Here is a 27,176-nt window from a genome sequence, read left to right on the forward strand (position 1 = left end):
CTGCTCCCAGGCTCTGAGTCTGAGGCCAGGGGCTGGATGTACAGCTCTTCTGGGACACGTTTGAAACAGACAAGGCTGCGGAGGACCCTCCATTGCAGCTGAGCTCAGCAGCATCATTCTGGTAGCTAATGGCACAGAACCAATGGGCAGGATCTCATCTGGTCTGGTGACTGGCTGGCATGGTCTCCTAGGAGGTGGCCAGGACAAGGGGAGATGTGAAATGTGTGACCCCAACTGGCCATTACCTTGGGGAGAGACTTTGCCCTGCTCCCTTGAAAGGTTTGGCGGGCCGGGATGAAGGTGGGGAGGGGAGGGTATTTTCTACACCGAGAAAAGGAGCCCCTGGTCACAGGATGGCAAGGGGCCTACACAGTGCCCGGCACAGGAGCTGGTCTCTCGTTCCTTTCCCCATGTCATGCCTGGTGGACAATGGAAGGGAACATCTTACACTTGGGTGGGTAGGTGGGGGAAAGGCATCCGCCCCTCGCCCCCGATCTCCACAAGCGGCCTTGGTTCTCCAGAGGGGGGCTATTACGAGGCATTGAGCAGGGAGCGGCTGTACAGGCTCTGGTAGTAGGAGCCGGTTTCGTTGAGCGAAGTGGCCGTCTCGTAGGCATGTTTGCCGTCCGGCGCAGGGGGCGAGCCGTAGCCACTGTAGGCCATGGCCTGCTCATAGGCCTTCAGGTCGATCTTGTGGCTCTGCTCGGAGGACATCAGGTTGGTGATGGAGAAGGGGTGATTGAAGTTGTACTGAGGGTCCATTTTGAGGTCGTTCGGGAGGTCCAGATTGGTGATGGAGGGGGGGAAGTAGTGGCTATTCATGGGCTGAGAGATGGGGGAGGCCTCGGAGGCCGGGGATGAACCTTGTACGCCAGAGCAGTCCAACTGGACCAGGCCCCTTTGCTCCTCAGAACCATGGGAGGCATCTGAGTGGCCTGACTCGGCCCCTTCGGAAGCTGTGTTGGGGCTTTGGCCTTCCTGGAGCCGCTCAGGGTGTTTGGGAGCCTGCTCCTGGTTGCCGGATGGCTTGGCGTTGGGTTTCTTGGCCTTGTCTTCGATCTTGAAGCGCTTCTGGCGCCGCAGGTAGCAGCCGTTCTCGAACATGTTGCCGGAGTTAGGGTGCAGGGCCCAGTAGGATCCTTTGCCAGGCTTGTCCGGGGAGCGGGCCACTTTGACAAAGCAGTCGTTGAAGGAGAGCGAGTGGCGGATGGAGTTCTGCCAGCGCTGCTGGTTCTCCCGATAATACGGGAAGAGGTCCATGATCCACTGGTAGATCTCGTTGAGGGTCAGCATCTTGCTGGGGGCCTGCTGGATGGCCATGGTGATGAGGGAGATATAGGAATATGGGGGCTTGGCATGAGTCAGCGTGCGCCGATACGACTTGTTGATTTCCTTAGGCCGGTTGATGCCTGAGGCTGGGTACCCCAGGGGGGCCAGGGACTGGCTCACGTTCGGGTAGGGGGAGAGGGAATTGATGGTGGGTGCCTGGGTCCCCAGTGGCGTCAGCACCGGGCTGACAGGTGACGTCATAGTGGGAAGGCCCATGGGACTGGTGGAGCTGGTCAGCCCGGTGAGGGAAGGGCTGTTCGGGTAGGTCATGTTAATGGAGCTGGGGGAACTAAGCGAGTTGAGCGTCATGTAGGAGTTGATGGTGTTCATCGGCCCCAGGCTGGAGGTCATGGTGCTCACGGATGGATAGACCTAGGGGAAGCCAAGGGACAGAGTTAGCCTTGCAACTACCACAGAGGGCTTCGGCCTAATCCAGGAGTGATCTAGTCGAGAGGGTCAGTTACGTGAGGCAGGGCAGTATCTCACATACCAAGGGCTGGCTTCGGCTCCCAGTGTATTCAGGAGCTGGATTTGGCCTCAAAGGGACAGGATGGGGATGGGTTCTAGCAGGGAAAGTAATTCAGGAGTGTGTAAGATAGAGGGCTGTATTCTGATCTTGTGTAAACTGAGTGAATCCAGATTTACACCAGTAGAACTCAGACCAAAATCTGGCTCTAACTCTATTAATTCAGTGGAGACATTCCAGATTTACACCAGTGGGAGCTTAGATCAGACTCCAGGGTTTACTCCCTTGACATCAGAAGTGACTCCAGATTTACACCAGTGGAGCTAAGGTCAGACTCCAGGCTTTACTCCCTTGACATCAGGAGTGATTCCAGATTTACACCAGCGGAGCTGAGAGCAGAATCCAGCCCCCGCTCCCAAGACCGCCATTTTTTATGTGAAAAAGGAGCAGCAAAACCTGCTTCTTTTAAATAACGAACCAGCCAGCTCTCCTTCATGACTGCAAAGAAGAAACAGAAGGCTACAAACCCAGTATTTTGTCCCCTTCTCAGGTCACCTTTAAAGCAGAGCTTATTAAATAAACAGCTTAGTGCCATTCAAAGTGGGATCCGAGTCCCAGGTCTAACAATGGCGCCTGCTATTTACACTAGATAGGCTTTAACAGAAAGGGCTCATTTATGAGCGCTGCCCTGCTGCCAATCAATGTGTTTGGTGCCACCTTGCTCACTCACACTGTATGTTTCCTGGCTGTGTTGTTGAGTGTTGCTAAGTTATGCAGCCCACGGCTCTATCGGGGCCTGGTTGGAAGCCCATTGAAGTCAATGGAAAAACTGCCATTGATTTCAAGGTGGTTTTGATCAGGCTTCAAACCCATGAACACTGCTCATCAGGGCACCAGGCACAGGCCTGGGAGCCGGGACTCCTGGGTTCCGATTGTAAGCCGGCCACAGCTCTGCAAAGCGCTTTGCGATCCCGTGATGAAAAGCTGCCTGGTGGGCTCCGCTCTACTGCTGTGCCGATGGTAGACTGCTGTGCCGATGGCAGAATGGGTTTGCTCCCTGGCTTCGTTCTTCTGAGACTTTCGTGGGTCTGACTGCATCCCAGGACCACTCAATGCCACGGGAAAGAGTCAGAGCCTTTCGGTCCAGAAGGGACCATTAGATCCCCCAGTCACCCTGGAACTGTGCCCAATGACCCAGGTCTGGATGAAGCGTCCTCTAAAAAGGCCTCCAGACTGGACTGAGAGACACCAAGAACTGAAGAACCCAGCACTTCCCTGGGCAGTTTGTTCCCGCGGTTAATCACCCGCACTTGGGCCTGATTTCCAGCTGGTTCTGCCCTTTCTCTGCTAGATTTCAGTGCCTGGTGTTTCCTCCCCCGGAAGATACTTAGACACTGATCAAGCCACCTCTCAATCTTTTCTCTGATCAGCTACACAGACTGAACTCCGCCAGTCTCTCACCATCTGGCCTTTCCTCCAGGCCCTGATTCATTTTGTGTTCTTCTCATGCCCTCACCAATTTGTCAACATCCCTTTTAAAAGGCAGCCCCCAGAGCTGGATGCAGGATCTGGTATCGGTCTCACCAACGCCGGATACGGAGGGAGAATCCCCTCCCTGCCCCTACTCCTCTGTTCATACAGTTACGCTTTGAGATCCTCTGTTGAAAAGCTCTGATTCAGTCAAGACATTGTCTGGGGAATAAATAGCTCAGGGGCTAATTTCCAGCCAGCTGCTGATTTGGAGGCTTTGGAGAGAGCAAATCAGACAGGTGGGCACCCTGCAGCCAGCAAAGATCCCTGGGCAGGGCTCTCTGCTCTACAAAAGTCATGGGGCCCTGTCATCCTTCTCCCTCACATGGCAAAGCTCTAGAAATGAGGAGAGTGTGAAAGAGCTTGTGTACCATGCCGACAGGTGCCTTATAGCAATGATTAGATAGATAGATAGATAGATGGGTGAGCTGTGATAGGTAGATATTCAAACATAACTATTTGACATTGACATGCTGCCAGGAATTCAGAAAAGGGCTCAGGAAATGTGGGAGTCTAAAGGGACTGAGGTTTGAGGCAGCTGCACCTGCTTGCTTGGATGACGGGGTGATCTATGCCCTGCATTTGAACCCTTAGGACTGCCCTGATTTAGAAACAGAGCAGGTGAAAGCAGCGCAGCCTCTCATGTGGACGCGGTTACATTGCTATAAAAGTGCTCATGGCACTTTAGCTTATTCCTGTAATTTTAGTTATAGCAGAATCCATTATGTCTTCCCCCTCGAGGCAAACTGGATTCCTGAACCTTCACCCAGCCCAACCCAAAGCCCCACCAATGTGCACCCCAAACTCTATTACAGCCTTGAAACTGTTATCCAAAATTCACAGGGTTCTGGTGCCCAGCTGAACCCGGCTCTCCTATCCCACTTCCAGCCTTCCCAGGCTTCCTCCAGCCCTGCTGCGCTATCTAGCAGCACTTGGCAGGCACTAATTAGCTCTCCTCGTGAGATGGGTTTCACTAGTCCCATTTTACAGATGGGGAAACTGAGAGCACTAGGAACTATTCAAGGAAGCATCCAAGGAAGCAGATTCGTTGCAACAAACCCCAGTCCTATGCTTTAACCATGAGGACTTGCTCCAGGTTACCCTGTACCGGTGCAAAGTGGGTGTGAAAAGCCACCAGATCAGGGCAATTCATGCTGTGAACCTGCTTGGCAGTGGTATAAGTGGCTGCAGCAGGAGTGGGATGGAGATGGGGATCTGGGACCAAAACTGGGCTGCTCCTCTAGAGCAAAGAGATGCTCATGGAGGAAAGGGTAAATCTTGGACGCAAATAGGACAAGACATGGGCTCTTACCCAGATGGGGATGTTCTACAGGAAACAGGTGCTCAACCCGTGCTCACTTTAAGGGCAAAAAAAAAATAAATAAAAAAAAAATAAAAAATTAAGCAGCACATTTTTTCAGCTGCAAACTTATCTTGGAAATTTGGCTTGTGTGCCTCATGGGAGTTGTAGTTCACTTGCCTCACACTCCCCATTCTTCTCTATAGGCCAGGCTCTCTGATTAGACTACATCTCCCATGATGCACCGTGGCCACCCTTCATGGTGAGGGAAGGTGGCTGTGTCCAGGGAATCACTAGCTATGGTGCACTATGGGAGATGTAGTCCAGCTGAGGAGACTTTCCCTTAAAGGAAATTGGAGACAGGAAGAAACTGAACTACAACTCCCATGAGGCAGGAATCTGAATTGAGCTACATCAGTTTTGGGGCATGTTGGTTTTTCAGACACTTATCACACCAAAATATCCATTAGTGGAAAACCCATTTTTCTGTTGAAATACGGCATCTTCCACTCTGCAGGATGCCTCAGTACCAATCTCCATGCCAAGATCTCTTGCTCCTGTGGCCACCTCTGGGGTGGAACATGGCAACCAACAGCACTGCCTCATAATGTTCCACAATAACTTCTTCTGGATCTCCCTTTGGATGCCAGGACACATGCTAGTGTATTAATTAAGGTCAGTATGCATGCTGCTGCATTACTGTAGGCAGCCTTTGAGTGCACATGGCTTTGTTACTATACAGTTGCTTTTGAAACTAGCTGAGTCCTGGAACCCATGTTCAAAGGAGTTTTGCCCTGTTTGGTTTTAAAAGACTCATTGACTTTAAGGCCAGAAGGGACCATCACGATCATCTAGTCTGATCAACGCAGGCCACAGAACCTCCCCCACCCACTCCTGTAATAGACCCCTAAGCTGTGGCTGAGTTACTGAAGTCCTCAAATCATTCACCACTAGCTCTAATTTAAAGCTGCAAGTGACCCAGGCCCGGCGCTGCAGAGGAAGGCGAAAAAGCCCCCTGAGCCAGGGGAAAAATTCTTTCCAGACTCCAAATATGGTGAAAGGTTAGACCCTGAGCATATGGGCAAGACCCGCCAGCCAGACACCTGGGAAAGAATTCTCTGTAGCAACTCAGTGTCCCCTCACCAGCTGTTGGAGAAATTTCCTGCTAGCAGTCACAGATCAGCTCCATGCCATTGTAGGCCATTTCGTCATCCCATCCCCTCCATAAACTTATCAAGCTCAGTTGTGAAGCAAGGTAGGTGTTTTGTTCCCACTGCTCCCCTGGGGAGGCTGTTCCAGAACTTCACTCCTCTGATGGTTAGAAACCTTCACCTAATTTCAAGCCTAAACTTGTTGATGACCAGTTTGTATCCATTTGTTCTTGTGTCAATATTGGTGCTTACCTTAAATCACCCCTCCCTCTCCCTGGTATTTCTCTCTCTGATGTGTTTATAGAGAGGAATCCTATCTCCCCTTAGCCTCTCTTAAGGCAGGGTTTCCATTCCTCTGCTCATCCTAGTAGCCTTTCTCTGCACCTGTCCCAGTCTGAATTCATGTTTCTTAAATGTGGGAGACCAGCACCACACGCAATATCCCAGATCAGTCCCCCAGTGCCTCGTATCAGGTACTAATGCTTCCCTGTCTCTGCTGGAAATCCCTCGCCTGATGCGTCCTAGAACTGCGTTAGCCTTTGCAATGGCTGGAAGACTGTAGCGACTGATAGTCACCCTGTGATTACACCCAGGTCTTCCTTTTCTACTGTTGTTTCCCACTTGTATGTCCCCAGCTTATAGCACAAATTCTTGTTGTTAGTCCTTCAGTGCCTGACCTTGCGCTTTGCACTATTCAGTTTCACCCCAATTCTGTGCAAAGGCGGCAACCGGGCTTTGCAAACAGACACTGAGCTGCAGAAAGGCCAAAACTTGCCCCTAGACACCTTGGTAGGGTGCTGAGACCCCAAGTAATATCGGGAGGAGAGGTGGGGTGGGAATGCTAAGAAAACAGTGTTGGCGGGGCCCGATCTCAGTCACTGTGTGTCTGGGCAGCGCCTGGCACGACGGGGCCCTGATCTCAATCAGTGTGTGTCTGGGCAGTGTCCGGCCTGACGGGGCCCCGATCTCGGTCACTGTGTGTCTGGGCAGCACCCGGCGTGATGACGCCCTGATCTCAGTTACTGTGTGTCTGGGCAGCACCCGGCGCGTCAGAGCCCTGATCTCAGTCGCTGTGTGTCTGGGCAGCACCCGGCCTGACGGGGCCCTGATCTCGGTCACTGTGTATCTGAGCAGTGCCTGGCGCAACGGGGCCCTGATCTCAGTCACTGTGTGTCTGGGCAGTGCCTGGCCTGACGGGGCCCCGATCTCGGTCACTGTGTGTCTGGGCAGCACCCGGCGTGATGAGGCCCTGATCTCAGTTACTGTGTGTCTGGGCAGCACCCGGCGCGTCAGAGCCCTGATCTCAGTCGCTGTGTGTCTGGGCAGCACCCGGCCTGACGGGGCCCTGATCTCGGTCATTGTGTGTCTGAGCAGCGCCTAGCGCAACGGGGCCCTGATCTCAGTCACTGTGTGTCTGGGCAGTGCCTGGCCTGACGGGGCCCCGATCTCGGTCACTGTGTGTCTGGGCAGCGCCTGGCGCGATGGAGCCCTGATCTCGGTCACTGTGTGTCTGGGCAACGCCCGGCGCGACAGGGCCCCAATCTCGGTCATTGTGTGTCTGGGCAGCACCCAGCCCGACGGGGCCTTGCTCTCAGTTGGTGTCTCTTTGTCCCACCCTGATACCAGTTACCACTCCTTCTGCCTAGTCGGTTGTGAGTTGCTAGCTAAGGCCATCCCTGAGCTCCCCCATGAAATCCCTAGGTTGCTGTTCATCTTCGCCTAGGTCCTTCCCCACCCCTCAGTTCCTGAGCAAGCGGAGGGGTCTGGCTGGGGGGCTGCAATGAACATTTGGCTACAAATTCACCCCTAGACCTGGCATGGACTTACCCCATTGCCTCCCCCCAGCCCAAGGGACCCCCCTCCCCATCTGAGCCCAGCACAGACTACATGTCCCCCCTAGCCCGAGGGACTCCACCCCCAGATCTGACCCCAGCGGGAAGACGGCTTTCCCCAGCTCGTAACCATCTCTGAAGAGCGGGAGGCAAACTACGCCCCTCCTCACTGAGGCAGCCCCTTCGAGCCCATGGGCAGGTGGAGATAAGCACCCTCAGTTCCGTAGCAGCCTCTGCCCCTCTCTGGCCACAGAGAGAAATTAACCCACGGCATGGGCTCCGCTCTGGGGCCCCCCAGGAGGATCTCAAAGCTTCTCACAGACATGCATGGATCTTCCCCAGGAGCAGTCGGAACAGTATTGTCACCCTGTGCTGCAGAGGGGGAAACTGAGGCACGGTGTTGGGAAATGACTTGTTGTTGCCAAGCTCCTTCAGAGAGTCAGCTGCAGAGCTGGGAAACCCCTCCCCCCCAGAGCTGGGAATGGAATCCAGGAGTCCTGGCGCCCAACCCCCCTGCTCTAACCACTAGACCCAACTCCCTTCCCAGAGCTGGGAACAGAATCCAAGGGTCCTAGCTCCCAATCTCCTCTGCTCTAATCACTAAACCTCATTCCCCCACCCCAGAGCTCGGAATGGAGCCCAGGAGTCCTAGTTCCCAGCCCCCGACCCTGCTCTAACCACTAGACCCCACTCCTGTCCCAGAGCTGAGGCAGAACCCAGGGAAAACTCCTCCCCAGCCCCAAACCCGACGATCAGTTTGACCCTGAACACGTGGAGCACACCCACCAGCCCTGCATCTAGAGAGAGGATTTTTGCAGGCCACCTCAAAGCACTGGTCCACCCTGTCCAGTGTCCCGTCTCCAGCTGTGGCTGATCTCCGATGATTCACAGGATGGTGTGGGGGAAATACCCCAGAATGCATCTGACCAATTGTACCTCTCTCCCAGCTCCCCACCAGGGAGGGGGAGTGCATGTGTGTGCTAATGTGTGTAGGCGTGTGCACACAGCACAGCCTGTGATACACATGCTCCAGGCCCCTCTGTTCCCGATGTGCCTCCTGCTAGCCGGGCGTGCTCCCCTGGCCATGATCACCCAGTGAGCAGCCCAGCCACCAAGACTGCCAGCGTCAACCGGCCTGAGACGGGCTCACTCTGCCTGTGCTGGCAGGAAAGGGAGGCCTGCCCGGCTCTTTAGCCAGTCAGAGGGTGGGTTAAGAGGTGCCCTAGACTGAGTTCAGTCAGCTGCATCCCAGGACATGTCCAGCGGCTCTCTCTGACTGGGTCATGCGGGGCCACCTGGCGAATGCAGCCACCTGCCCTGAGTGAACTGGTGTCAATGGGCCATAGCTCCATTGGAATCAATGGCCCAGATCCCAGCCAGTGTCAATGGGCCATAGCTCCATTGGAATCAATGGCCCAGATCCCAGCCAGTGTCAATGGGCTGTAGCTCCATTGGAATCAATGGCCCAGATCCCAGCCAGTGTCAATGGGCTGTAGCTCCATTGGAATCAATGGCCCAGATCCCAGCCAGTGTCAATGGGCTGTAGCTCCACTGGCGTCAATGGGCCAGATCCCAACTGGTGTCAATTGACCATAGCTCCATTGGAATCAATGGCCCAGATCCCAGCTGGTGTCAATGGGCCGTAGCTCCATTGAAGTCAGCGGGCCAGATCCCAGCTGGTGTCAATGGGCCGTAGCTCCATTGGAGTCAATGGGCCAGATCCCAGCTGGTGTCAATGGGCTGTAGCTCCATTGGAGTCAATGGGGCAGATCCCAGCTGGTGTCAATGGGTCGTAGCTCCATTGGAGTCAATGGGCCATATCCCAGCTGGTGTCAATGGGCCGTAGCTCCATTGGAGTCAGTGGGCCAGATCCCAGCTGGTGTCAATTGACCATAGCTCCATTGGAGTCAATGGGGCAGATCCCAGCCAGTGTCAATGGGCCGTAGCTCCATTGGAGTCAGTGGGCCAGATCCCAGCTGGTGTCAATGGGCCGTAGCTCCATTGGAGTCAGTGGGCCAGATCCCAGCTGGTGTCAATGGGCCATAGCTCCATTGGAGTCAGTGGGCCAGATCCCAGCTGGTGTCAATGGGCCATAGCTCCATTGGAGTCAATGGGACAGATCCCAGCTGGTGTCAATTGACCACAGCTCCACTGGAGGCCATGGGGAGGATGTTACCCACTTTCTGTAATCCTGATACTCCAGATGGGCAGGGCAATGCCATCTGTGTGTGATACGGTGCAGACCCTGAGCCAGAAGCAACAGCTGAGAGGCTCAGAGCTGATGTATTGGTTCTGGCCTGTCTCTCAATAACACCCAGGCACCCTTGAGGACATCGTAGGCCCATCTGGTCCCTTGCCTGACGTCCGATGTCAGACATACGGGCAGGAATCCTTGCGATGCCTCTGGCTCCCTGACCTTGCCCATTGCCTCCTTCCCACTGTGTGGGGTGTGTGGGGGAGACGGAGAGAGCGCCCATGTCACGCTGTCCCTGCCTCAGCTGAGTGCCCCTGGCACCGGTGTGACCGGCTCCCGCTTGAGGGGCTTTGGCCAGCCACTCCATTAGCCCGGGGAGATCAATATCCCCATCTCGCTGCATGGGAACGACTCAGGCTCCTCCTGGGTTTCATAGATTCACAGAGCCCAAGACCAGACAGGCCCCTGTGATCATGTATTCTGACCTCTCGGAGAGCACTAGCTGGAGAACGGCCCCCAAATCATTCCTAGGGCAAATCTATTAACCCCCCCTCCCTATCCCATCTTGATTTAAAAAGTGCCAGTGACGGAGAATCCCTCATGCCCCTTGGCAAGTCCTTGCAATGGTTAATGACGCGCTGTTAAACATTTACTGCTTATTTCCAGTCTGAATCTGTCTGGCTTCAACTCCCAGCCATTGGATCATGTTCGACTTTCCTCTGCTAGACCGAAGAGCCTGTTATGAAATATTTGTAGGTGCTTATAGACGGTGGGGGGGGGGGTGTCAAGTCCTCCCTTAACCGTCTCTTTGTTAAACCAGAGACATCTCTTGCTGCAAGGCAGGTTTTCTAACCCTTTGTTCCTTCTCGTGGCTCTTCTCTGAGCCCTCTGCAATTTACCAACATCCTGCTTGACCTGTGCGCCCCAGAACTGGTCCCAGGAGCCCAGCAGCGGTAGCACCAAGGCCAAACACAGAGTAAAATCACCTCTCAGCTCCTCTTCAAGATCCCTCTGCAGATGCCTCCCAGGATCGTATTCACCCTTGTGGCCTCAGCGTCACACTGGCAGCTCATGGACAGCTGATTCTCCTCCATGACGCCCCAAGCTTTTTCAGAGCCCCGGCTTCCCGGGGCAGAGTCCCCCATCTTGCTTCTAAACCACAGGATGTCTGCTTGCGCCCAGGAGCTGGTTCTGAGCATCATGGCCATCAGTAAGATCTCACACTAAATGAATAACTAAAAGCAACATGTAATACAGGGATCACATAAAAACCCGAACCACACAGGAACCGAGCTTGGTCTTAGGGACGCTGGTCGGGGTCTGGAGCAATGGCACTGCCATTAACTGACCTGTCCCCCATTTACACTTCCGCAAACTCAGATTCAGATCAGGTGCAGAAAACAGCTTGGCTCCCTGGTAGATGCTTAATATTAGTTCCCCACATATGGAGAGGAATCAGGTCCAGTGGAATGGGCACTGGGTTGGTGCTCAGAAGACTGGTATTCAAGGCACTGGGCATAAGTTTCCTTCCCCATCCTTGTCTCTTTGGCCTGTAGGTTCTTTGAAATTGGGATTATATCTCACTGTGTGTATGGGCAGCACCTGGCGTGATGGGTCCCTGATCTCAGTCACTGTGTGTCTGGGCAGCTCCTGGCCTGACGGGGCCCTGATCTCGTTCACCATGTGTCTGGGCAGTGCCTGGCCCGATGGGGCCCTGATCTCGGTCACTGTGTGTCTGGCCGGCGCCTGGTGCGATGGGGCCCCGATCTTGGTCACTGTGCGTCTGGGCAGTGCCCGGCCTGACGGGGCCCTGATCTCGGTCACTGTGTGTCTGGGCAGCGCCCAGCCCGACGGGGCCCTGATCTCAGTCACTGTGTGTCTGGGTGGTGCCTGGCAAGATGGGGCCCTGATCTCGGTCACTGTGTGTCTGGGCAGCACCTGGCACAACAGGGCCCTGATCTCATATGGGGCCAATGTAATACACATAATAATCATTGAAGGACTCAGGGGATCCGATTGCAGGACTGGGGCATTTAGATGGAAAACTCTCTGGGTCTGCCAGACACACTGCAGATCTTTTTCTCAGTTACACTAGTCCGACTGCATTTACACCAATCTCGCTGAGATCAGAATCTGGCCCTGCACACTGAACTGCATGGGACAGCGCCATGCACTGGCCCGGTGCCACAGAGCAGAGAATTTCACAGCTGGGCCTCCGTGGCTCCTGCCAGGCGCGGCATGTCCCACGCGCACCTGCTCGTTATTCTTACCGCTACTCCAATTCCTGGGTTACACGCCTCTGCCGGGATGGGGATGACCCAGGGGACAGACTCTCCAAGGACCTGCTGGGTTCTCCCTCTCCCGCCATCTCGGGATGCAGCCTGGCTGGCTTGCAGGGAGAGACGCTGCAGTCCAACACAGGCAACTGGGTTCAATCCAGCGACAATTGGGGCCTGTATGTGGGGTCTGTACATCAGGGCCCCGTCGTGCCGGGCACTGCCCAGACACACAGCAACCGAGAACAGGGCCTTGTTGGCCAGGCGCTGCCCAGACACACGGTGACCGAGATCAGGGCCCCATTGCGTAAGGCGCTGCCCAGACACACAGTGAGTGAGACTGGGGCCTTGTTGCACCAGGTACTGCCCAGACACAGTGACCGAGATCAGGGCCCTGTCATGCCGGGTGCTGCACAGACACACAGCGACTGAGATCGGGGCCCTGTCATGCCAGGTGCTGCATAGACACACAGTGACTGAGATCAGGGCCCCGTCGTGCCAGGTGCTGCCCAGACACACAGTGACCGAGATCAGGGCCCCGTCGTGCCAGGTGCTGCCCAGACACACAGTGACCGAGATCAGGGCCCCGTCGTGCCAGGTGCTGCCCAGACACACAGTGACCGAGATCAGGGCCCCGTCGTGCCAGGTGCTGCACAGACACACAGCGACTGAGATCGGGGCCCTGTCATGCCAGGTGCTGCACAGACACACACTGACTGAGATCGGGGCCCCGTCGCGCCAGGTGCTGCACAGACACACACTGACTGAGATCGGGGCCCCGTCAGGCCAGGTGCTGCCCAGACACACAGTGACCGAGATCAGGGCCCCGTCGTGCCAGGTGCTGCCCAGACACACAGTGACCGAGATCAGGGCCCCGTCGTGCCAGGTGCTGCCCAGACACACAGTGACCGAGATCAGGGCCCCGTCGTGCCAGGTGCTGCACAGACACACAGCGACTGAGATCGGGGCCCTGTCATGCCAGGTGCTGCACAGACACACACTGACTGAGATCGGGGCCCCGTCGCGCCAGGTGCTGCACAGACACACACTGACTGAGATCGGGGCCCCGTCATGCGGGGTGCTGCCCAGACACACAGTGAGAGACAGTCTCTGCCCCCAAAGAGCTCATGGTCTGACCAGACGAAGGAGTGTCAGTGTCTGTGTTGGAAACAGAGGGAGCTAAGGGCCAGCGAGATTCAGGGCCTGGCCCAAGGTCACCGAAGGAGATAGCAGCAGAGCTGGGAGACCTGTCTCCTGAGTGTGAGGCTTGTGTGCTAAGCCAGGCTGAGTCACCCTCAGAGAGCTCCGCAAATATGAACTGACTCACTCTCACCACCCCCCTCTGGCCAGTGCAATTAGCCGGGCCCCGTTCTACAGAAGGGAAACTGAGGCACAGGGCGAGTGGCAGGGCTGAGAGGAGCGCTGAAAAGCCCCAGGTCTGGGCCCACTGAGCCAGTGGCATTATTATCTGCCAGGATCTCCAGTGTAAATACTGACACGCCCCAGCTCCTCTTCTGCTTCCTATTTCGCTGCTGCCTGATTGCTCTTCCGGGCTTATCTCCCCAGCCTTGCGTCAGCCCCATGTCATTCAGCAGGGAGATCCCGCTGCAGACCACGGCCGGCGAGCAGGGCAGGGAGATCCCGCTGCAGGCCACGGCCGGCGAGCAGGGCAGGGAGATCCCGCTGCAGGCCACGGCCGGCTGGCGAGCGGGGCAGGGAGATCCCGCTGCAGGCCACGGCCGGCGAGCGGGACAGGGAGATCCCGCTGCAGGCCACGGCCGGCGAGCAGGGCAGGGAGATCCCGCTGCAGACCACGGCCGGCGAGCAGGGCAGGGAGATCCCGCTGCAGACCACGGCCGGCGAGCAGGGCAGGGAGATCCCGCTGCAGGCCACGGCCGGCGAGCAGGGCAGGGAGATCCCGCTGCAGGCCACGGCCGGCCGGCGAGCGGGGCAGGGAGATCCCGCTGCAGGCCACGGCCGGCGAGCGGGGCAGGGAGATCCCGCTGCAGGCCACGGCCGGCGAGCGGGACAGGGAGATCCCGCTGCAGGCCACGGCCGGCGAGCGGGGCGGGGAGATCCCGCTGCAGGCCACGGCCAGCGAGCGGAGCAGGGAGATCCCGCTGCAGACCACGGCCGGCGAGCAGGGCAGGGAGATCCCGCTGCAGGCCACGGCCGGCGAGCGGGGCAGGGAGATCCCGCTGCAGGCCACGGCCGGCGAGCAGGGCAGGGAGATCCCGCTGCAGGCCACGGCCGGCCGGCGAGCGGGGCAGGGAGATCCCGCTGCAGGCCACGGCCGGCGAGCGGGACAGGGAGATCCCGCTGCAGGCCACGGCCGGCGAGCAGGGCAGGGAGATCCCGCTGCAGACCACGGCCGGCGAGCAGGGCAGGGAGATCCCGCTGCAGACCACGGCCGGCGAGCAGGGCAGGGAGATCCCGCTGCAGGCCACGGCCGGCCGGCGAGCGGGGCAGGGAGATCCCGCTGCAGGCCACGGCCGGCGAGCGGGACAGGGAGATCCCGCTGCAGGCCACGGCCGGCGAGCAGGGCAGGGAGATCCCGCTGCAGACCACGGCCGGCGAGCAGGGCAGGGAGATCCCGCTGCAGACCACGGCCGGCGAGCAGGGCAGGGAGATCCCGCTGCAGGCCACGGCCGGCGAGCGGGGCAGGGAGATCCCGCTGCAGGCCACGGCCGGCCGGCGAGCGGGGCAGGGAGATCCCGCTGCAGGCCACGGCCGGCGAGCGGGACAGGGAGATCCCGCTGCAGGCCACGGCCGGCGAGCGGGGCAGGGAGATCCCGCTGCAGGCCACGGCCGGCGAGCGGGACAGGGAGATCCCGCTGCAGGCCACGGCCGGCGAGCGGGGCAGGGAGATCCCGCTGCAGGCCACGGCCGGCGAGCGGGGCAGGGAGATCCCGCTACAGGCCACGGCCGGCCGGCGAGCGGGGCAGGGAGATCCCGCTACAGGCCACGGCCGGCCGGCGAGCGGGGCAGGGAGATCCCGCTGCAGGCCACGGCCGGCGAGCGGGGCAGGGAGATCCCGCTGCAGGCCACGGCCGGCGAGCGGGACAGGGAGATCCCGCTGCAGGCCACGGCCGGCGAGCGGGACAGGGAGATCCCGCTGCAGGCCACGGCCGGCGAGCGGGGCGGGGAGATCCCGCTGCAGGCCACGGCCGGCGAGCGGGGCGGGGAGATCCCGCTGCAGGCCACGGCCGGCGAGCGGGACGGGGAGATCCCGCTGCAGGCCACGGCCGGCGAGCGGGACGGGGAGATCCCGCTGCAGGCCACGGCCGGCGAGCGGGGCGGGGAGATCCCGCTGCAGGCCACGGCCGGCGAGCGGGGCGGGGAGATCCCGCTGCAGGCCACGGCCGGCGAGCGGGGCGGGGAGATCCCGCTGCAGGCCACGGCCGGCGAGCGGGGCGGGGAGATCCCGCTGCAGGCCACGGCCGGCGAGCGGGGCAGGGAGATCCTGCTGCAGGCCACGGCCGGCGAGCGGGACAGGGAGATCCCGCTGCAGGCCACGGCCGGCGAGCAGGGCAGGGAGATCCCGCTGCAGGCCACGGCCGGCGAGCGGGGCAGGGAGATCCCGCTGCAGGCCACGGCCGGCGAGCGGGACAGGGAGATCCCGCTGCAGGCCACGGCCGGCGAGCGGGACAGGGAGATCCCGCTGCAGGCCACGGCCGGCGAGCGGGGCAGGGAGATCCCGCTGCAGGCCACGGCCGGCGAGCGGGACAGGGAGATCCCGCTGCAGGCCACGGCCGGCGAGCAGGGCAGGGAGATCCCGCTGCAGGCCACGGCCGGCGAGCGGGGCAGGGAGATCCCGCTGCAGGCCACGGCCGGCGAGCGGGACAGGGAGATCCCGCTGCAGGCCATGGCCGGCGAGCGGGGCAGGGAGATCCCGCTGCAGGCCATGGCCGGCGAGCGGGGCAGGGAGATCCCGCTGCAGGCCATGGCCGGCGAGCGGGGCAGGGAGATCCCGCTGCAGGCCATGGCCGGCGAGCGGGGCAGGTGAGCGGGCGAGGGGCCGCATGGCCGGAGCTGGGAGCTTTTCTGGCCACGGATAAGGCCTGGGTGGTATTTGTATTTCAGGGGAAAGGCCAGGAAGAAACATTTTCATCTAGTTACTCCAGATTCTGTTCTACTAATTAGATAGCTAGATTAGATAGATTAGGTGTATGGGGAAGGAGAGACAGAGATTAGATAGGGGGTATATGGGGAGAGAGAGATAGACAGAGAGTGGGGCGTGTATGGGGATAGCTAGCTAGATAGATGGGGTGTATGGGGATGGATAGATTTGATAGATGGGGTATAGGGAGAGAGAGAGAGAGAGAGAGTGGTGTATGGGGATGGATAGATGGGGTATGGGGATAGATAGAGAGTGTGGGGTGTATGGGGATAGATGGATACATAGAGATATGGGGATAGATAGATAGGTGGGTGTATGGGGATGGGTGGATGGATAGATGAGGTGTATGGGGATGGATAGATTAGATAGATGGGGGTATGGGGATAGACAGAGAGAGAGAGCGGGGGTGTATGGGGATAGATGGATACATAGAGATATGGGGATAGATATAGGGAGGTGTATGGGGATGGACAGATAATCTCTAATCTTTTTACACATTCTTGTTGTTATTTTTACCTGGCACCGCTGCTCCTTGCCTAACAGCAAACCCACTGCTGTGCCCGTGTCTCTTGTGTTGGTGCGTGTGGCTACGTACCCCAGCCGTGCTGGGTGAGTGCCGCCCACGTGGCACGATGCACAAAGCACGGTGGAGTTGTGTGGCCAGGCCTGGAGCAATTGCCACAGGAGAGGACTGTGGTGTCTCTCCCGGCCCGGGCAGCCCCAAAGCCTTTCCAAACAGGGCTGCAGACATGGCGATTGTGTAAGGCAAACACCAGAGCCATTCTCCCCTCGGCAGCAGCTCCGCAGCCTTGGACATTGGCATTAGCTCTATCGCAAGCCGGGGGCAGGCCAGCCAGGACATAAGGGTCCGCCCCTGCCCCTCCCCTAAATGGCAGAGGAATCTTTAACCTCCTGCTGGACAGGCCGCCCCCTACAGGCCACACTCCCAATGCAGAGGTAGGATGGGAACTTGTGATGCTGGGGAGAGCACCCCCAGCTGGGCACTGGGCTTATTACAAAGCCGCGCCCTCGCCATGCAGTTACCCAGATACCCTCAGACAGACCTCACATGCCCAACCCTAGTGCTGGAAAAATCCCGAGACTGGCTTAAAATCATGAGATTTGGTGTTTTCCCCCCAAACCTTCATATGTCTGGGGGGGGCTGTTTGCCAGGCATCCGGATTTGGGGCCTTCCAGGAACGCCCTGTTGTATGCGCCCACCAGGGCTAGAGGTGGAATTGATTTTTAAAACAGAACTGAGACTCTCCCATATTCACAGGACTCCAGGTGCTGGAGCTTTAAGAAACAGGCCAACAATTCCCAAGGCTCTGGAGCACTGGCAACACTGGATTGAGCCCCCAGCCTGGAGTCAAACCCTCAGTTCAGCACCTGTTAGGCGTCTCCTGCTTCTTCCCCCCGCTTCCCCCAAAAAACCTCCCCAGTTAATTTTCACCCCTGCGGCTGCTTCTCAGATACCAGGGCAGTGCCAAATTCCCACTCAAAGCAGTGCTGGGCTTGCTGGCCAAATACAGCCGCTAGTGACTGCGTGGCTGAGGATCCAATCCTGGGGCCTTGCCCACTGGGTCAAACCTTGCGTCTCTTCTAAAGGAGCAATGGAGGAGGAGGAAGGACGGTGCTGGGGGGGAGTGCGGGCCTGGCTTGGGACTCGAGAGACCAGCCCTCAGTTCACAGCTCTGCTACGAAGTCTCTGTGTGACCTTGGACAGACATTTAATCTCTCTGAGGCCATGGTTTCACCATGTGTTAATGGGAAGCAAACCTTCTTCCTTTGTCTGCTTAGACTGTGGGATCTTTAAAGCAGGGGCTATGTCTGAGCAGCATCTGGCGCAACGGGGCCCCGATCTCCGTCACTGTGTGTCTGAGCAGCGCCCGGCCCGACAGGACCCCGATCTCAGTCTCTGTGTGTCTGGGCAGTGACCGGGCCCTGATCTCAATCCTCCATGCACCTGACAATAAACCTCCAGTCCATAGGGCAAACCCCAGGCTCTTAGAAGAGCCACTGGGGATTTTGCCTGAGTGAGGATTTGGCTTGAGTCCCTAGAGCGCCCTGGGCTTGGAAGAAGCTCAGGACTCCCCCCACTCACCAACTAAGCTATCTCAGCACTGACTCCCGGGACCCCTTCCCCTTTCTGCAACAGGGCAGGGAGAGAACCTGCCCCCGGCACCCACCCAGACCTGGGGAAGGAAACACCCCATAACAGAGGCTCCTTTGGAGTCCAGATCCCCTGTGTCAGAACGTCCTATCCTGAGTCTCCCCCCTTTGCTTCATGGTCGAGGCTCCCCGTCTGCTCCAGATGCGGCCATTTCCCGGCCTCTTTGCTCCTGAAGAGCCCAGGGCATGGAGGATAATCAGGTCACTGCACAGGGCCTGGAGCACAGGACAAGGGACGGATGCCGCAGGCTGGGAAGGGACCAGCAGTTCAAGCCCAGCCTGCAGTCCAGACCCAGTGCTGGAATGGAGGGAGAGTGGGGTAGTGGAGGGGAAGGTGACTTCCTGACCGTAGGAGAAAAAGCTGATCTGTCAGGGCTGGGAGAGGGACACTGAGGCGTCAGGACTAGATGCTTCCCCTTCTGGGCTGGGAGCTCCAGCCACTTCCAGGCCTCTGAGCCTTCATGACTGCAAGAAGCCAGCATTTTTCAGATGGGGAAACTGAGGCACAGAGAGGGGCTGTTCAAAGTCACAGCGCAGCTCAATGATAAATCCAGGCATACGACCTTGGGGTACCCCTCTCTGGTCTAACCAATAGATCCCACTCCCCTTCCAGAGCTGGGGAGAGAACCCAGGTGTCCTGGCTCCCAGCCCCCCTGCTCTAACCACTAGACATGACTCCCCTCCCTTAACCATAAATAGAATCCAGGAGTTCATGGACCAGAATTCCATGGCACTAGGGGCTGTCCCAAAGAGCTGAGAGTCAAAGTAGTTCAAATATCAGGAAATAGGCCTCAAAAAAGCATGAGATTTTTCACACACACTGGATTCCTTTTCTTAGTCCTCCGGTTTCTGAGCACTGACCATGGGTCAAAGTGCCAAGCTTTTCTCCACAGCCACAGGATGAGAAACTCGCTTTGTTATAAAAGAAAGGCCAGCTGCATTTCCACTACGTTCCCGTGACTCCTGGAGGTGGAGCTTTGAGAAAACCGTAGGCTAGTCTGAGATGCACAATAAAAGTGGAGCAGTTGGCAGCACTGGGGGGTGGAGTGTGAAGTATGCTTGAGTGTGTGTGTGTGTGTGTGTGTGTGTGTGTGTGAATGGCCCTGCTTCAAAGTGTGGGTGTGTGTCCATGTGAGTGTGAGAATGACCCTGCTTTAAAGTGTGTGTGGGTGTGATCCCCCATCTTAGAAAGCATGCTGATACCTAATGCATTTAGGAGATGGGATCTCTGTCCCAGATCTCTCTCGTCCCCTGGGCTGTCGTACAGCCGTGCCAGCCCTCATGATCTCCTTGCGATAGCTGGTGTGTTCCTTAAAGCCCCAGCTCCTGGAGTCAAACGAATCAGCAAGAATCTCTGCTTTCTTTTGGGTTTTAAGTTGAAGTCTGGCTGCGCTGGTTTCTAAGAAACATTTGTAAAGGTGACTCCCAAGGACTCTGAAGCCGGATGGGAAACAAAAGGAGCCCTGGGAGCGACTGGATTTGAAACCTCGCTCACTAACCCAATCTTGTGATTTTGAGGGCCTGACGTGCCCCTCCCTGAGCTCTCCCCGAGCTGCCTTTTGCTCTTCAACTGGACTCTTCAGCCAAAGAGCTTTTTCTAGGAACAAATGCTGCCTCGCCAGAAAGGGTATTCCCCTCCCTGCACATCAGGGTCAGATCCACTGGTGTAAATCATTATTGCTTCTTTGGCTTCAGTGAGCTCATTTGCCCCAGCTGGGATTTGGCCTCATTGACTCCAATGTAGCTACGGCTGATTGACACCACCTGGGATCTGGCCCATTGACTCCAGTGGAGTTACAGCCCATTGACACCAATTGGGATCTGGCCCATTGACTCCAATGGAGCTACGGCCCATTGACACCAGCTGGGATCTGGCCCATTGACTCCAGTGGAGTTACAGCCCATTGACACCAGCTGGGATCTGCCCCATTGACTCCAATGGAGCTATGGCCCATTGACGCCAGCTGGGATCTGGGCCATTGACTCCAGTGGAGTTACAGCCCATTGACACCAGCTGGGATCTGGTCCACTGACTCCAATGGAGTTACAGCCCATTGACACCAGCTGGAATCTGGCCCATTGACTCCAATGGAGCTATGGCCCATTGACGCCAGCTGGGATCTGGGCCATTGACTCCAGTGGAGTTACAGCCCATTGACACCAGCTGGGATCTGGTCCATTGACTCCAATAGAGCTACGGCCCATTGACCCCTGCTGGGGATCTGGTCCATTTAGTGCCAATGCAGCTCTGCAGGTTGGCCCCAGCTATGGATCCCATATGTTTCAGCTGCTAGTTTCCATTCTTAAATCTGAAAGGGTTTAGCAATAAATACAACAGAAAATGGCCTCCCCCCAGCCTGCGCAGTTGGCTTTAGATGCTAGAAACCCAGTTCCCTTCATTCAAGTAGGGACACCGTTATATAGAAGGCGTAACTCACAAATTAAACACCGTGTAATGGACACAAAGCTGTAGGCGATCAGGCTTGCACAGGCTGATCCAAAGCAAACACAGGAGTTCCTGCCCCTTGAGGATCTCAAAGCACCTCAGTGTGCTGTCATCTCACAACTGCCCAGTTTACAGAGAGGGGCAAGCGACTCACCCCAGGTCACGATGCAAGAGCCAAGGCCAGAACCCTGCTTGTCCCTGCTGTCACCACCCTCCACTTTCCCGGCCAGCAATAGAACCCAGGAGTCCTGCCTCCCAGTCCTATTGCTTTAATCACCAGACCGCTCACTGCATCCCTAGTGCAGGGAATAGAACCCAGGCGTCCTGCTCCCGCCCCCCCCATTCTTTATGTTCTAACCACCAGAAAATCAAAGACCAGACCATCAACTGCTCCAAAAGCCACCCCCTCGAGGGTCATTACTGGTCAGTTGCAAGCTGCCACCTGGGAAATTCTTCAGTGTAACACCCATCCCCAAAAGAGGAGCCTGGATCTCCTCTGGACACCAGTTGTAGGGCATGGAAACTCCACCAGCTTGGGTGAAATTACTCCTGCCGGAGAGGAGAATCCGCCCCCCAACTCTATCCACGGAACGGGAACAATTTGTGCTCGTCTGCAGGGCAGGAATCCAACAAGTCAAACGCGTGTGAGGCATGTCTCACGCAAACGCTCTGCAACAGGCACTGCCTCCTTCACCCCTGTGGGCACCCTGCTGTTGGAGTGGGATCCACAGTGTGCCTGTGATAATGTTACAGCAGAAGTCATTAGATAGCACTGTCACACTAGGCCCCACGAGTTCTTTTTCTGCAGTGCCCAGTCTTTGCAGAGATGCTGCCTCCTTGTTACGCTGTTTGTGCTGGTTCGTTCCTGGGAGGTGCTGTTGCAAACAGCGAGGCTCTGTCTTAACGGGGACAAGCGGAGGCAATTCTTGGGGCATGGCTGGTTATGGGGAACCAGGCTTCGATGCTGGTTCTGAAAGGAGGTCTTACTGGCGCGCTGTTTGTCACCACCTCTGTTCCAGGACTGGAGTACAGAGTAGAAAAAAAACCAAACTGCACTAAGGAAATACCCTCATTTTGAGTCTAGTAACATAAAAACATTCGAACGGCCATACTGGGTCAGACCAAAGATCCATCTAGCCCAGTATCCTGTCTTCTGACCATAGCCAATGCCAGGTGGCCCGGAGGGCATGAACAGAACAGGCAATCATCAGTGATCCATCCCCTGTAGCCCAGTCCCAGCTTCTGGCAAACAGAGGCCAGGGACACCATCCCTGCCCATCCTGGCTAATAGCCATTGATGGACCTGTCCTCCATGAACTGATCTAGTTCTTTTTTGAACCCTGTTATGGTCTCGGCTTTCACAACATCCTCTAGCAAAGAGTTCTACATGTTGACCTCTAAGCCCATGGAAATGGCTACTGCTTACTTAATAATAATAATAAATAATTTGCCCTGCTATGCAGTTTCATTTCACGGTGCAGCTCGTAAATACTCCATTACAGATCTTGAATCATTTTTGAGGGCAGACGTGCTAAGCACTAAAGCAGGGAAGGGGAACGCGCAGCCACCAGTTCGGCTAAAAGTGTTGACGGTACCTCTTCACCTAATCACTCGCCTGGGAGCCTTTGAGCCCGGCAGCAGGTTGGCAGAAAGAGAAAGTGGCACCGCTCCTGGTGCAAACACGCCGGGCGCAACTATTCACATTTGGAATCTCGGTAGGCAACCAGGGAGCTGACAGAGCTGGTTTAGGGAACCAATCGCAGCTTACAGGTATGGTGAACTTCATGGCCCCCTCCCAAGCTAGCAGGTCTAACAAGACGCGATGGCTGGTGGCTGAAGGTAGACAAATTCCACCTGGAAATAAGGTGACGATTTTTCACAGCGAGGGGAATTAGCCATTTCCCGACAGTCGCAGGGGGATTCTCCATCACCAACAATGTTTAAATCAAGCTGAGATGTTTGCCTAAAAGCTCTGCTCTAGGAATTATCTTGGAGATTCTATGGACTGTGTGATCCAGGGGGCCAAACTAGATGTTCACGCTGGTCTCTTCTGGCTTTGGAGTCTATGAATCTATAGAAGTGAGGCCTGGGTATTGTTCTGGACCCCCTACCACAGGCTGACTCCCACCCTGGCCTGAATTCCTTGCTGGGAATGCAGAAGACATGTTGTATTTTTCAGTGCAGCTGATGGGAAACCAGGGAAAGAAAATCACAGCAGGATTTTCAGCTCATTGCTCTGTCTTCCAATTACATTTCAAATGTTTCATACCACTAGATACAAGTAGCCATTAGCTAGAGAGGAAGGCTGGGTTCTGGGTAAGGATCCAGCGGGTCTCAGTTGTATCCCCAACTCTGTCACAGCGCCCCCAGGGGCAAGTCCCTGCCCCCCTCTGCCTCAGTTTCCCCATCTGTAAAATAGAGATAATTTTGTCTTGTTGTTTAGACTGCCAGCTCTTCGAGGTCGAGGCTGTCTCTCACTCAATTTCTGTGCAGTGCCTGATGTGACAGGGCCCCTCTCTTGGTCACTGTGTGTCTGGGCAGCGCCCAGTGTGATGGGGCCCTGATCTCAGTCGCTGTGTGTCTGTGCAGTGCCCAGCCCAATGTGCCCTGATCTCGGTCACTGTGTGTCTGTGCAGCACCTGGCACGATGGGGCCTTGATCTCGGTCACAGTGTGTCTGGGCAGTGCCCGACCGAGATCAGGGCCCTGTCGGGCCAGGCGCTGACCAGACACACAGTGACCGAAATTGGGGCCCTGTCATGCTGGGCGCTGCCCAGATATGCAGTGACTGAGATCAGGGCCCCGTCGTGCCGGGCGCTGCCCAGACACACAGTGACTGAGATCAGGGCCCCATCGCACCGGGTGCTGCCCAGATACACAGTGACTGAGATCAGGGCCCCGTTGTGCCGGGCGCTGCCCAGACACACACTGACCGAGATCAGGGCCCCATCGTGCCGGGCGCTGCCCAGACACACAGTGACTGAGATCAGGGCCCCGTTGTGCCGGGCGCTGCCCAGACACACAGTGACCGAGATCAGGGCCCCATTGTGCCGGGAGCTGCGCAGACATATAGTGAGAAACAGTCTCTGCCTCAAAGATCAGAGCACAGTTTAGAAGAGGAGGGTAAACTGAGACATAGAGAGGGGAAGTGACGCTCGCCTCGGAAAGGAAAGAGTTTAGGTGATTTATGCTGATGTAAAGCAGCAGGAAGCTATTAGCTTCTGTGGAGTGACTCCTGCTTTGGGATTTGGCCCCATAGATTCCAGTGATTGACACCAGTTAGGATCTGGCCCCACTGACTCCAATGGAGTCACTCCTGCTTTACACCAGGTAGGGATCTGACCCTTTATCTCCATGGCAGGCTGTGGGCTGGGCTCCCTCTCGCACCAGCCTCTGATGTGGCTGCTGGGTAGCAGCGTCCCCCCGACACCTGCTTTGTGTTTGCACTCCCTGCTGCACAGATCCCTCCCACCCGGCCTGTTTGCCAAGGGAGCACCTGGCCCCGATCCCCGGGAACAGCCAGCTCCTCCTGCATGGCTCACCGTGGGAAGGGGCTGGCCCCAGCCCTGCCCTGATGGGAGTGGCCCCCAGCCACTGCCCTGGGTGCCCGGCAGCCCAGACTGGGCCGGCTGGGGCGGGTTCTGCACACCGGGGGGGTGGGGCAGCTGAGTCATGGGATGCACGGCAGGAAAACAGTCTGAGTGTGACCCCCAGAACTGGCTGGGAGCCCAAGACGCAACCATCGTTACCAGCCCCTGCAATCCAGCCCCCTGGCTGTCCTTGTGCAAAACCCGTCACCACAGTGCCCAGCACAGCGAGCCGTGCGCCCCTCATGTAAATTGGGGGGGACCCTCGAGAGCTCAGCAGAGCAAGCGCCTGCTAGCAGGTGCCATCAGCCACACCGGGCCTGTGTGGTGGAGTGGGAGCGGGAGCGGGAGCCCAGTGCTAAGTGTGTGCAGGGAGGACCCAGATACCACGGTGAGGGGAGCCTGCAGTACCCAAGCTACACAGCGCAGTCTGGGATAGAGACTAGGAGAGACCTGTTCTGCCATCCGCCCCCGGCCGACCATAGCAACAATGACCAGTATGCATGTGGATTGCGGTTTCCATGTGCGGCAGGGCTCTCTGGCAATGGGCCCCTCTGGACAAGGGTCCAGGCTGGCTGTGTAATGAATTAGATTAACTCTGTTCATTATTAATTATTGAGATTAATTGATTATTAGATTCATTGCTGTTACTGTGTTAAAACCCAAGGGCCTTTTGCCATTTACAAAACTCCAATTGACTCTATCTATCTATCTATCTATCTATCCCCATACACCCCGCCCTCCTCTCTCTCTGACCCCGTAGGTCCCCGGCTGGGGGCTGTGTGTGCCAGGGTTTGGGGGGGGCACTATTTTGCTTTGTTCCAAAGCCTGTTTACAGCCCCCTGCCTCCCAGTTCTGAGCGCCACTCCGGCAGTGTCAATCTGGTGTGGCTCCCTGACCTCAGCGCGTGTTGTACACCAGTGGGACCCAAGCAGGGTCCGTGCACGCTCATGTGCAGCGGGCACGGGGTCCGGTGCAGTGGGTGCCCTGCCACTGAGGCACCTCTCCTCCTGCTCACACCTGGGGTGGCTCAGGAAGTGTGCGGAATAAAACTTGACTTAGAGGAGGATCCGGCCCGTTGGCCGCCAGGGGCTTTGGATCAGGTGCAGGGGGACAACCCCTAGTGATTCGGTCCCAATCCTGCCCCATGCTGTCGGGCCCAATTCTGCTCTCCTTCCCCAGGCGTCAGCCCCACTCTGCCAGGCACTGCTCAGGGCTCCCAGCAGGGAGCAGAATCGGGCCCTTTAGAGCAGTGGGGCTGGACAGAGGTCCGGTTCTGGTGGGCGTCACACTAACTGGGTGCTTTGCAGGCAGCCCCGGCTCCTGGAGTCCTGTGATCACAGGGAAATTGAATCCATATCCTGGCTGTGGAGGAAAAGGCGCCCAGACCAGGTGGCGAAAAGGCAGTGCTGGCTGCTTTGTAAAATCTCAGAGTTTCTCAGCCAGTCTGGGGGTTTGAGGGGCTGGGCATGTGTGCCATGCCAGGGCTGGAGGGGGCCTGAAGGTGCCATGAGATGAGGTGGAGGGAGCGGCCCTCCCTTCCTGCCCCTTCCGCCTGCCTTCAGCCCTACAGCTCTGCCTCCTCCTTTCCCGCTCCGCTTTGCATTCTCCTCCCTGTTCTGAAAGAGGATTTCCCGGAACGGCAAAACCCTTTGCGCTGCTTGTGCCAGGGGACTGCATGGGTGGGGAGGGTGTCGCTCCTGTGAAGAAGGGGATCCCCACCAGGTACACACATACACCCCTTCCCCCAGATCCCTGTGCTCCCCCCGAATCCGAGCCCAGGAGCATCCTGCCCTTTATTCCAGTGGATCCCCTCAGCACGTTTCACACTCCCATGGCCCCGGGGAGTTTAATATCTGAAGCCGCCAGTGGGCAGAACAGGCCCCAACAACTTGCTGGGTGATAACAACTGCAACACTTTGCTGGAAAGGGGACTGGAAAACCCTGAGCTGCAGAAACGTCCTGGGGTGTTCTTTGCTATGCCGCACGCGCCCCAGAACCAGCTGCATCGCAGCAGCTCCAGATGCAACCTGCACTTCCTGAGGGGGCTTCCCTTCCCCAGAACAAATCACTTTAAGTGGGGCACTGGAAACCAATGTGATTTTTCCACCTCTGTCCCGGTAGACACCCGAGGTAGAAAAATTTTTTCATAATGTCAATTTCCACCCCCTCTTTCCAAATATTAGAAAGCCACGTCCTCCAACCTGACAGCTAGAACTGGGTTCAAACGTGCCCCGCTTGACGTACCTCCGTGGGTTCGCTGTAATATGCGTTCCACTCGGAGATGTCGTGCGATTCCATTTTGACGGATCCCAGCATTCCAAGCCCCGGGCAAAAGGAACCAACTCTCAGCTGGTCTCTGGTAAACCCAATCCAACTTCGGCCGGCTGGGCACTGCCCTGCCCTGCCCTGCTTTCCACGTTCACTCACTGCCTCACTTCTCAGAACTGGCCCCGAAAGGCGGGAGTGGGACACGCCAGCCCTGACCTGGAGAACAGAGGATGGAGTTTGCCCGGCTTCCAAGGTGGGAAGATACGCAGCTGTGCGTTGATGGGTAAAGCGAGGGGGGACCTCGGATCTGCGATGGCGTCGGGGCCCAGAAGGAAGCCCACACTCAGCAGCTGTCCATGGCGAAGGGATGGTCAATATTGCGCCAGGTTCTGGGCACCACGGACCTGGATCCACTCCCTTACGTCTCCTGGCCGGAGCCCCCTCCCCGCGTGGCACTGTCTCCTGTGGCGGCGTGGATCCCCGGCCAGCAACACGTTCTCCCC

The 27,176-nt window shown here is 57.3% G+C and overlaps 1 protein-coding gene across 1 annotated transcript; it reads right to left on the reverse strand.

Annotated features, from left to right (window-relative positions):
• Positions 1–514: 514 nt before the first annotated feature.
• Positions 515–26,721, reverse strand: FOXA3 (forkhead box A3). The gene is made up of 2 exons (XM_030544581.1): positions 26,650–26,721; positions 515–1,701 (listed from the first exon to the last, which is right to left on the reverse strand). Exons 1-2 carry the CDS (start codon positions 26,719–26,721, stop codon positions 532–534), a joined length of 1,242 nt encoding a protein of 413 aa, XP_030400441.1. The 3' UTR covers positions 515–531.
• Between the last annotated feature and the right edge of the window lie 455 nt (positions 26,722–27,176).

Source organism: Gopherus evgoodei, unplaced genomic scaffold (genome assembly GCF_007399415.2).
Source record: "Gopherus evgoodei ecotype Sinaloan lineage unplaced genomic scaffold, rGopEvg1_v1.p scaffold_34_arrow_ctg1, whole genome shotgun sequence".
Lineage (NCBI taxonomy): Eukaryota > Metazoa > Chordata > Testudines > Testudinidae > Gopherus > Gopherus evgoodei.

Bases quoted from the DNA above. Each gene is read 5' to 3' on its own strand.
- FOXA3 (XM_030544581.1), bottom strand. From the start codon at position 26,721: ATGCTGGGATCCGTCAAAATGGAATCGCACGACATCTCCGAGTGGAAC. The intron at 1,702-26,649 runs GTACGTCAAGCG...GGCTTCCCCTAG, and splicing joins ATTACAGCGAACCCACGGAG to GTCTATCCATCCGTGAGCAC.